Source organism: Pan troglodytes, chromosome 16 (genome assembly GCF_028858775.2).
Source record: "Pan troglodytes isolate AG18354 chromosome 16, NHGRI_mPanTro3-v2.0_pri, whole genome shotgun sequence".
NCBI lineage: Eukaryota > Metazoa > Chordata > Mammalia > Primates > Hominidae > Pan > Pan troglodytes.
This window is the reverse complement of record NC_072414.2, coordinates 64,556,360-64,568,562: the sequence shown is the minus strand read 5'-3', so window position 1 is coordinate 64,568,562 and position 12,203 is coordinate 64,556,360. Positions and strand designations below refer to the sequence as shown.

Below are 12,203 nucleotides of genomic sequence, written 5' to 3'. Positions count from 1 at the left end.
GAACACTAATTTTTTTTCCAGTAGAAGAAACCTAAGGCAGAGAACTGTGGATACTGTAGTACAGTACTCAATACTCTAAAATAAACTCAAAGAGAAAAAGGAAATAACAGGCAAACATTCTGGGAAAAAAAAAAAAAGACTCAATGGAGAAAAAGATGAAACAAAGCCTGTAAGTAGGTCACCTCATTGCTTTTGCTAATGCCAAAGTACCAATCCTTATCATTTTTATTACCAAGAGTTACTGAAGGAAAACACCAACCTTTGTGTTGGCTGCAATCCAATTGGAGGTTTCACTGTCATCATCACACTTTTTAATCCATTTCTTTAACCACTGTTTGAAAATAACAACGGTTAGGATACAACAAAAGACTTTTAAAAATAGCAAATTACTTTAGCACTTAACTATAGTCAAGCTTAAATGTAAAAGCCAATGAATAAGATTATCACTAGGCTCACATCCTCTTAAGCCAGGGAAATCCCATAGCTACAATGTCCAGTATATATAAAATCAACCAAAGCAGGATTTTCTTTGGCAGAAGCTGAGTTGGGAACCTAGAGCTTGAAGAGAAGCCCAACTGCAAGGTGTGTATTCCCCTAATTACAAAGCCTGACAAAGAGGTGCCTTAGCCATGGTTATCCTAATAATAATCAGGAGCTGACTTGGCTTATCCTAAGGAATTACCTCTGAATACATGTAATGATCATCTGAAATTAAAAGGATAAAAAAAAAATCTACCAATAGATAGATAACAAAATCATCAGCTATGATTTTTAGTCACTAAGTCTTAGAAGTGTGCCATTACATTATTTAAAAATTGAAATGTCAGTCAAACTCACCTTACATTTAACAGGATCATGCCAATTTTCTCCACAGTTAAAGCTGTTAAGTGACACAAAGAGTTAATAGAATTAAGGCTTACCTACTGTAAGTAAGTAAATAAGCCAATCATTTCATGCCTTATAGTTCCACAGTATTGTCACTAGTTTCTAGTGACTGGCAAATACGAGGAGAGAACCCATGTCTGCTTTACAGTTAATTACCTAGAATTTAGTAGTAGAACTAGCACATAGTCGGTACTCAATATGTGTGAAGAATGACTATAAGCATGAAGACACGCTTTGATGACAATTTCATAATAATTGTTGCTAAGGTGCCTCAGACTATATTGAGAAGTTTCAACCCATGCTTCATCAGTGCATTTTTAATCTTTTACTTAACACCCTAAATGAAGAATAAAAGGCTGACTTTGTAGGTTACTTATATAATTTAGTACTAATACACAGTAAACAATATATGGGAAGCAAATAGGTCACATCTTTGCATTATTTAAACAAATGAACCTCAGCCCTGTAGAGGGAAATGGTACTGGGCAAGGTATAAAACAAAAAGACTAAATACTTACTAAACATGTGTTAATTGGTAATTCACTTTTGTTTTCTAAGTTCATGACATATACACTTGTAAAAGAAGTATAATTAACAAACACAAATGCTTAAGAAAAAAATAATAAAATGACAGATTAATTAGCTAATTAAGTAATTTACGAATGGCAAAAAGTCCTTTGCTAAAGACAGAAACAAACTACTATTGATTTAAATCAGGTTAAGATAAATGGTTATTTCTGAAAAGAAAGATGGGGAATGGAAAGGAGCAGGGAACCAAGGAGCTTCAAATATATGTGTCATGTTTTATCTCTTAATGAAGAAAAACAAAATACTAATTTTGATTTAGCTGGATTGTAGCTATATAGATATTCACTGCTGTATTCTCTATACTTTTATGTTTGAAATGTGTCACGCTAAAAATACATTGGAAAGTAGGTATTATCCACCTTTTCTCTAAAATAACTACATAATTAATCTTTATTGAAACAGTATGTATTTTACACATATTTAATCTCTGTGAGCTTACCTGCTCTTTTTGGAAATATTTATTATTAATGATGTGCTAAGTGTAATTCTATAGATGTTTGGAGGAAAAAAAGAAAGGTATGGAATACCAATAAAATATTTCCCCCTCCAAACCACCCCCCAGCAAAAAAAATATCTGGCTGGCCATGGTGCTTCTCACCTGTAATCCCAGCACTTAGGGAGGGCCGAGGCAGGTGGATTACTTGAGGCCAGGAGTTCAAGACCAGCCTGGCCAACAAGGTGAAATGCTGTCTCTATTAAAAATAAATAAATAAATAAATAAATAAATAAATAAAAATTAGCCAGGCGTGGTGGCACACGCCTGTAATCCCAGCTACTCAAGAGGCACAAGAATCACTTGAACCTGGGAAGCAAAGGTTACAGTGCGAGATCGTGCCACTGCACTCCAGCCTGGGTGATGGAGTGAGACCCTCTCTCAAAACAAAACAAAACAAAAAATCTATTTGCTGGGTCTAGAGCCCCTTGACTTGATTGGCTTCTTACTCCTCAAGACCCTCAAAGGAACAGAAAATCATCTTAACTTCTAGCAGGATATAAATGTTTGTGTCCCCCTAAAATGTGTATGTTAAAACTTAATAACCAATGTGACAGTATTAGGATGTGGAGCCTTTAGGAGGTGAATGGAATTGGCATCCTTTTTAAAAAAAAAAAAAGGGCCCAGAGAGCTGCCTTGTCCTTTCCACCATATGAGGACCCAGCAAGTAGGCACCATCTATGAACCAGAAAAGCAGGCCCTCGCCAGACAACAAATCTTTTGGCACCTTGATCTTGGACTTCTCACCCTTAAGAACTGTAAGAAATAAATTTACGTTGTTTAGAAGCCGCCCAGTTTATGGTCTTTTGTTATAAAAGCCTGAACATTAAGACAGAAAATGGTACCAACAAGTGAGGGTGCTGTTCTAACAAAACCAAAAATGTGAAAGCCGATTTGAAACTAGGTAGTAAGTAGAGGCTGGAAGAGCTTGGAAGTGCAAGCTAGAAAAAGCCTAGATCACTGTGAATGAACTGAATTGTTAAGGGTAATTCTGGTGAGGATTCAGAAAGACAGAAGTGCAGGGAATGCCTCAATCATAGAGAAAACCTAAATAAATGGCCATGAACAGAATGTTGTTAGAAATATGGACAGTAAAGGCCATTATGATGAGGTCTCAGATGAAAATGAGGAACATGCTGTTAGAAACTAGAGGAAAGGCCATCCTTGCTATAAAGTGGCAAAGAAGTTGGCTGAATTGTTTTGTGGAAGGTAGAGAAATGAAGCTGAATATCTGGTTGAGGAAATTACTAAGCAAAGTGTTGAAGACGCAGCTTAGCTTCTCTTGAATGTTTATAGAAAATGCAAGAGATGAATGACCTAGAGATAAACTGTTCATCAAAGGAAATAAGAAGTCAAAAATTTGAAAAATTTTCAGCCTATCCACTTTGGAAAAAACAAGAACACCTATAAAGGAGCCTGAACTGATTAAGACATCCCCTAATATGTGGCACTGGAAACTTCCTGGCAGTTCAAATCTAGAATTCAGAGGCTGAAGAGTATACTATAGAACTCCAAAAGCCCAAGTTACCAAGAAAGCTGGGCGAGAGGAGCCACAGGAAAACTCTTAGTTAAAAAGGAGACCATCAGCAGAATTTACCTGCACATTTCCTTTGCGTAAGTAAGGTTAAAATTTGGCAGAGTAAAGAAAAACGTACAGTCCCAGATCTACAAGTTTGCTCCCATTAAGTTACAGTGGAGCATACAGGAAGATATGATTAGAGTTGTATATTTTCTCCATTTAAAAAAAATTCAAAAAAGTTAGAACATCAAGGAAAGAGGAAAAATTTTTTTAAGATGTGACCTTTTCATTCAATTCTGAAAGAGATATATACTATTTTAAACCAGTATCAAACATCTCCCTGCCTAAGGTAAACACTTTTTTCCTGCTATTTTACTACCAAGAATAAACAGGAGAAATGGAAACGCTTTGTGCACTATTTCAATTTAGGAAATCACTTGCTTACCAAAATTGGCGCCCACATTTGCAGCGAACAGGTTTAGCATCAGGATATTGGACTTTAACAACATGGTGGCAATCTGGGGCAGGACACCACTTTAACAGTCGATTGCACTGAAATACAAGTTAGAAAATAAAAAATGACAGCTGGCTGGGCACAGTGGCTCACACCTATAATCCCAGAACTTAGGGAGGCCAAGGCGGGAGGACTGTTTGAGGTCAAGCACTCCAGACCAGCCCAGGCAACATAGCAAGACCTTGTCTCTACCTTAAAAAAAAGAAAAAAGAATTTAGCCAGGCATGGTGGTATGTGCCTGTAGTCCCAACTACACAGGAGGCTGAGGCGAGAGGATCACTTGAGCCCAGGAAGTAGAGGCTGCAGAGAGCTGTGATCATCTGCTGCACTCCAGCCTGGGTGTTAGAATGAGGCCCTGCCTCAAAAAAAGACAGCAAATTAAATTAGGTCACGATGCAAGATTTCCTAGTACATCAAGCTATTTATATTGCTTCTCTGGTACAAGGGGCAAATGGGGGATAATTACACAAGCTTATGAAAACCTGCTGTGGTCTTCTATAGCAACACTTCAGATGTGCTTTTTTTTTTTTTTTTTAAAGATGACTGATCCCTGAAGACCTGGTTTTATAAAATACATGAATTACCTCTTGTTCTATCTTCAAAATCCCACTGAATAACTTTAATTAAATATCATGTATGTGACCATTAAAAAGCACTAATTTATTTACAGTTCTATTTCAGAACAATTTTCAAAAGACACAAGAAAATCAGATATACTCTTTATCAAGGAAGGTGTTTAGAAGCTACAGAATAGTTCAAGATAGGCTAAAGGATATACATACAACTTCTCCCATAAAAAGCTCTTGTAAGAAGGAAAAAAACAAACAAACAAAAAACCCAGTTCCTAAACCACAGGCAAAGAGTGCATTTTAGTTCCTCAAAAGGAAATATAACTTTTATAGTATTTTTATTATGAAAAAAAACACTCTGCACCAGAATTCAGAAGTCCATTGACCATTTCAAATAATACACTATTTCCGAAATGGCTGTTTCCAGGTTTAATCTCTAACAGAAATAATTACTTTCTAGAATTAAAAGACCAAGTTACTGATGTTGTCATACAGGGGCTGACAAACTCCTCTGTAACGAGCCAAGAGGGTAAAGAATTTTGGTTTTGCAGGCCAGAACAGTCTCTGTAGCAACTACTCAACTCTGCCACTGTAGCACAAAAGGAGTCATAGAACAAATGGGCAAAGGCATGGTCCAATAAAGGATAGCATTCTTTATTAACAAGATTTACTGGTAATGAAACCTAAAACGAGCAGAGAAATAGCAGGGTTAGAATCTCAAACATGATTAAACATGACACGATTAGTAATCTACTACAATTCTCAGCTAGGGATAAAGAAAAATAAAGGAAGAATACAGTAAAAATAATTTTATTATCCAAGGTCAAGATCTATGGAGAGATGTACTTACTGGTTTCTCATACTCTTTTATTTTATTTTATTTTATTTTTTATTAAGAGGGAGTCTCGCTCTGTCACCCGGGCTGGAGTGCAGTGGCGCCATCTCGGCTCACTGCAACCTCTGCCTCCAGGGTTCAAGCGATTCTCCTGCCTCAGCCTCCCAAGTAGCTCGGATTACAGGCTTGTGCCACTGTGCCCAGCTAATTTTTGTATTTTTAGAAGAGACAGGGTTTCGCCATGTTGGTCTTGAACTCCTGATCTCAGGTGATCCACCCGCCTCGGCCTCCCTTAGTGCTGGGATTACAGGCGTGAGCCACCACACCTGGCCTGTCATACTCTTTTGAGAATAAAGGTATTTTGGCATGCTTCATAAATATGGTAAAGATGTTTTTTACTGTCAATAAATTATAATTTTTAAAATAGTATTTCTATTAATAAACAGAATTCCTTCTTACAAGAAGGAAAACAAATCACTTACCTCTACAAAGCTATTTGTTATTAAATGCTGATACTTTAATTTAACTTTTGAATCTGTGATCAGGCGCCTGAAACCAAGAATAAAAATAGATTAGAAAGTTTCCAGTCAAGAGTATTTTCCACATTTATAAAACATAGTTTCAAAAGCTGTTTATGCTACGGCTACATGTTTATGCCCTAAGCTGTAAATACTGAAATGCACATAGGCTATCAACAAATATAACTGTACTGATCAGAACAATAATTTCAAAGTTTGTATAGTTTTATTTTCATAGACTTTTTTTCCATGGTTCTTATTTTTTAAATAGTCTACTTTTACCCAGTTTTTATTACATCCTAATGACTTACCAACTAGTGCCAAGTATAAGTGCATTTCAGGGTCTTTTGACTCTGATATCATATCATGCCTTAAGACAGCAATTCTCAGCCACCTTCCTTCAGACACCCCACCCAAATCAGTATGCGAAATGAGACAGATATTGTTGACAGAAATGTTAAGAAATGGATCCAGGTTTTGTGATACCTAAAGCTGATATAATTTTAAGAGCCTTCTTCTTCTGAGAGCTCTTGGAAATTAACCAGAAATGCTCACTGACTGCATCCTGGCCTCTTCTGAACACTATAACTCACAAGAATTTCCAGAATTCACAGGATCCCACGTAGTGAGGAATCCTGAAGTTTAAGTTTCATTAGTTCTATGGTAAATACTCCTCTGAGTGCATTACAAGAAAAAGAATTCCCACTGAGAAAGACAGGAAGAACATGCATGTAGTTCAACCCCATTAAAATCTTTTAAATGAACCAGACAATCTGGCCTCATTTGACTCTTGAGCTTCATAGGCCTCTCTCCTTCCACAAGATCCCACCCTGTCCTGTGCCACTTTCAGTGCACTCCTATCACATTCGTATTCTTGTATTTCTTCAAAACAGTAAGTACCACCCTTCCTCAGAGGCTTTGCATAAGGCTGCCTCCCTTGGAAAGACAAGAATATTGTAATGGAGCTCTAAGGTGGGACAGCCTAGGTTTGAATGCCGGCCTCACAACTCACTAGCTATGAATTGAAGGTAAATTCTTTGAACTCTTCATTTCTCAGTTACTAATCTGTAAAACAGATATAAGAAACATGGTTGTGAGACTAGAATAGTGCCTGGCAGATAGTAAGCACTCAATAAATATTAGACGCTATTACTGTATTACTTCACTCAGTTACAATAAAGTATTACTCAAGGAAGCCTTTCCTGAGTTCCCACACTCGTTTGGATATAGATACCCTCTCAGTTCTCATGGCACCTTAAACATCTACTTTATAGAAATTATCATAATTTTAATTAGACAGTTATCTGTATAATCATTTAATATGTCTTTCTCCTCCCAACCCCATGAAAGGATCCCCAGGTGTCCAGTACGCCTGTAGAAAGTGTTCAATTAATATTTTTTAAATGAGTAAATCTCCATATTTCACAGAAGTGGAACCTGCGGTCTAAAAATAATTTGTGTATTTGATGGTTCCTCAAAAAGTTAAACATAGCATTACCACATGACCCAGCAATTCTCCTTTGAAATATATATACTTAAGAGAATTAAAAACAGATGTTCAATGAAAAACTTGTACACAAATGTTCATATGTTCACATAAGACATTTCCGTAAAAAATGGAAATGTCCATATAATGGAACCATTATTCAGCAATGAAAAGGAGTAAAGTGATGATTCATGATACAACATGGATGAATCTTGAAAACATTAAAGAAGCCAATCACAAAAGGCAACATATTATATGATTCCCTTTATATGAAATGTCTAGAATAGGCTAATCCACAAAGACAGAAAGCAGATGAGTGGTTGCTAGGGTCTAGGGGGAGAATGGAATAGCGAATGACTGCTTAACGGATATAAGGTGATTAACATAGTCTGCAATTAGGTGATGTTTGTAGAATAATATTATGTATATACTAAAAGCCACTGGATAATATACTTAAAAATACAGTTGCTGGCCATGTGCGGTTGCTCACGCCTGTAATCTTAGCACTTTGGGAGGCAGAGGTGGGTGATCACTTGGGGTCAGGAGTTCAAAACCAGCCTGGCCAACATGGTGAAACCTCGTCTCTACTAAAAATACAAAAAAATTAGCCGAGCACGGTGGCAGGCACCTGTAATCCCAGCTACTCAGGAGGCTGAGGCAGGAGAATCACTTGAACCTAGGAGGTAGAGGTTGCAGTGAGCCGAGATCATGCCACTACTGCACTCCACTCTGGGCAACAGAGAGAGATTCCATCTTAAAAAAACAAAAAACAAAAAAAACCCCATTGCTTCTTAAACAACACAGGTTTGAACTGCATGGGTCCACTTATTTATGAATATTTTTCAACCAAATAGGGATCAAAAATAGTTATTTGTGGGATGTGAAACCTGCATATATGGACGGTCGAATTTTTGTATACATGGGTTCTGCTGGGCTGACATGAGCATGCGCAGATTTTGGTATATTCAGGGTGGAGGACGTGGGTCCTAGAACCAATCCCCAGTATACTAAGGATAACTGTAATTAAAATGAGTTTTATATTACAGATTTTATATCAATAAATAATAATAAGGAATGTATCAGGCCAAAAGTCAGATGCCTTGATTGCCAAACACACACATCTTATTTACACATGTATTACCCATAATGCTTTTCTGGTATGACAAACCCTAATGATTTCTGATAGCTGGCCTTAGCCTAAAAAGCTATCTAAACCTGGCATGGACCACCAGGACTGGTGAGAGCAAACATCAGCCAACAGTTATTAGGACAAGGTTCCACCCTTAGTTTATCTGATATTGATAAGGAAGTAAAAGAAAGTGAGCATCCATCTTCAAGAATAGGCATTCTCAAGAAGGTGGCAGCAAGTGTCACTCTGGTCATTAATAAGACAACTCTCTTGACAAAGATTTGTTACCATCACAAATAGAAAATAGTTATTGGCCAGGCGTGATGGCTCACGCCTGTAATCCTAGCACTTTGGAAGGCCAAGGCGGGCAGATCGCCTGAGGTCAGGAGTTCGAGACCAGCCTGGCCAACATGACGAAACTCTGTCTCTACTAAAAATACAAAACTTATCCGGACGTGGTGGTGTACACCTGTAATCTCAGCTACTCAGGAGGCTGAGGCAGGAGAATTGCTTGAACCCGGGAGGCAGAGGTTGCAGTGAGCCGATATGGTGCCACTTGTACTCCAGCCTGGGCAAACCAATAAATGTAATTCACCACATAAACAGAATTAAAAACCATACGATCATCTCAAATGACACAGAAAAAGCTTTCAATAAAGTCCAACATCTCTTCATGATAAAAACTATCAACAAACTAGGCTTTGAAGGAACATACCTCAAAACATTAAGAGCCATCTATGATATGACAAACCCATAGCCAACATCATACTGAACAGGCAAAGGCTGGAAGCATTCCACTTAGGAAAAGGATGCCCACACTCACGACTCCTATTGAACATAGTACTGGAAGTCCTAGCCAGAGCAATCAGGCAAGAGAAAGAAATAAAATGTATCTAAATAAGAAAAGAAGTCAAACTATCAATCTTCACTGATGATGATTCTATACCTAGAAATAACCCTAAAGACTCTGCCAAAAGGCTCCTAGAGCTGACAAAGTCAGTAAAGTTTCAGGATACAAAATCAATGTACAAAATTCAGTAGCATTTAATATATACCAATAACATTCAAGGTGAGCGCCAAATTAATAATGCAATCCTATCGATAATAGCCACACACACATAAATGGTTGTTGGGATAACTAGCTAGCCACGTGCAGAAGAATGAAACTTGACCCCTATATCTTTCACTATATACAAAAATTAACTAAACGATTAAACACTTTAATGTAAGAGCTCAATCTATAAAAATCTTAAAAGAAAATCCAGGAAATACCATTCTAGACATCAGCCTTGGCAAAGAATTTATGACTAAGTCCCCAAACGCAACTGCAACAAAAGCAAAAATTGACAAGTGGGACTTAATTAAACTAATGAGCTTCTGTACAGCTAAAGAAACTATTAAAAGAGTAAACAGACAACCTACAGAATGAGAGAAAATATTTACAAATTATACACCCAACAAAAGCCTCATATCCAGAATCTATAAGGAACTTAATCAAACAAGCAAAAAACAAATAACCCCATTTAAAAATGAGCAGGCTGCTTTGTCAACGAAGTAGCCATTCTTTTGTTTCTTTACTTCTCTAATAAACTTGCTTTCACTTAAAAAAAAGAAAAAAAAAAGGGCAAAGTACATGAAAAGACATTTCTCAAGAAGACATACACGCAGCCAACAGGTACAAAAAAATGCTCGACACCACTAATCATTAGAGAAATGCAAATCAAAACCGTAATGATGTACCACATCATCTCACACCAGTCATAAGGAATATTATTAAAAAGTAAAAAAAAATTAAACAAAAAATAATTTTAAAAAGTAAAAAAATAACAGATGTTGGTGAGATCACAGGGAAAATAAATCATTCTACCAAAAAGACACATTCACTAGTATGTTCACTGTGGCATTAGTCACAATAGCAAACACACGAAATGAACCTAGATGCCCATCAACAGTGGACTGGATAAACAAAATGTGGCACATGGACACCATGAAACACTATGCAGTCATAAAAAAAAGTGAGCACAATCATGTCCTTTGCAGCAATACAAATGCAGCTAGAGGTCATCATCCTAAATGAATTAACAGAGAAATACTCAATACCACATGTTCTCATTTATAAGTGAGAGCTAAACAGTGAGTACACATGAAGATGAGAATAAAAGACTATTTAGACTGGGGACTACTACAGTGGGTAGGGTGGGACGGCAAGAGTTGAAAAACTATCAGGTATTGTTCTCACTACCTGGGTGATGGGATCATTTGCACACCAAACCTCACGGACAAGGAATTAATTTACCCATGTAACAAACCTGCACATGTATACCTGAACCTAAAAGTTAAAAGAAAAAAAAGAAAGAACCTTTCATAAGAAGAGCTGTTAGCTGAAAGCATCCAGCTGTAGTGTATCTGAAATCAGCAGCGGTGTTTCAGCAAAGACCATGACTCCCTGGGTAGTCCCAGCCAACGACTGAGCATATCAAGTGTACCGGGCCCAGCTCTTTCTACTTATTGAGGTATTCCTCTATGGGCAATCTATGCACTGAAGTTCCCCCATCAGGGCTGCCAAAGACTCTCATAGCTGTATCATACGAAGTCTCTTCCTATTGAATCTTCCTTCTTTGTCTTTTAACAGATGTCAGGCCTACATCAATGTCTATCTGCTCCTGCTGTTCACCTTGCACAGATGCTATTCCACAATAAGTCAGTTTCACCTTTTATTCTATCTTGGGATCTGCTTCCAAGAACACCTCAACTAACACATACACACATTCTAATCTCCAATCCAAGGTTTATCAAAATCTAGCTACCATGCATTTCTAAGTTTGTAAGAATAGTGATCAGGCATTTAACCAAGTTACAAATGGGCTTTTGTACTACTACTAAGGAACGCAGATTAAAAAGTTTCTTCAGACTTTAAGAAGTTTCACTTCCTTTGAGGTACTAAGTAAAAATTAATTTGGTTTAACCAACTAACCAATATTCACATGCAGAATCTATCAAAAATACTTACATAACTGTGTTGTCATCCACTAAGATATCACAACCATGAGCAGGACACGAAATAGTCTGAAAAAGATTGAAATTTAAACTGTCTTCATTCAACAAATATTTAATGAATGCTTACCATCGCCAGGCACTTTGCTAGGTTCTGGGAATACCTTAATGTTTACAGGATCTCAATCCTTCCCCTTCTCCTTAAAGGAAATGTGTGTGAGAGTATGTTTATCACCATAAAGTAACTAGACTTGCTAACCTGACTAATTGGTTTTTAAACACACAATTTTAAAGGCAAAAGCGAGATAATCTGACAAAATCGTGCAACAAGTTTAAGTTAACATATACCAATATTGATGCCGGCTGAGAAAACGTTACCTGGAGTGGCTCTTTAACTGGAATGCCACATTACTTTAGGAAAAAGCCTATTATCTTTAGTTGTTTGAATCTAGAATCATGACACATAAAGCTTCACCTGTTTTTATTTGTGCAAATTTGTGCAAGGGTCTTAACACTATAGGAAATTCAACAAAAACTGAAAAACAACTTGATATCTTTACCTGACCCATGCCTTCTTCCATTATTTTGGTAGTTAAATATTCACTCCAGCACTGCATACAAAACTTATGTCCACATTCAAGGCCAGTGAAATACTGTAAGAAAAATAAAACAT

At 37.1% G+C, this 12,203-nt stretch overlaps 1 protein-coding gene across 1 annotated transcript in view; it reads right to left on the bottom strand.

The window, feature by feature from the left end:
- ARIH1 (ariadne RBR E3 ubiquitin protein ligase 1) overlaps positions 1-12,203 on the bottom strand; it is a 112,142-nt gene that overhangs the window by 19,876 nt on the left and 80,063 nt on the right. The window contains exons 4-9 of the mRNA NM_001244645.2: positions 12,091-12,183; positions 11,547-11,602; positions 5,886-5,952; positions 3,931-4,037; positions 838-880; positions 260-331 (exon numbers count right to left, since the gene is read on the bottom strand). Of these exons, the coding sequence (NP_001231574.1) occupies positions 260-331; positions 838-880; positions 3,931-4,037; positions 5,886-5,952; positions 11,547-11,602; positions 12,091-12,183 (438 nt within the window). The remainder of the gene's footprint in view (positions 1-259; positions 332-837; positions 881-3,930; positions 4,038-5,885; positions 5,953-11,546; positions 11,603-12,090; positions 12,184-12,203) is intronic.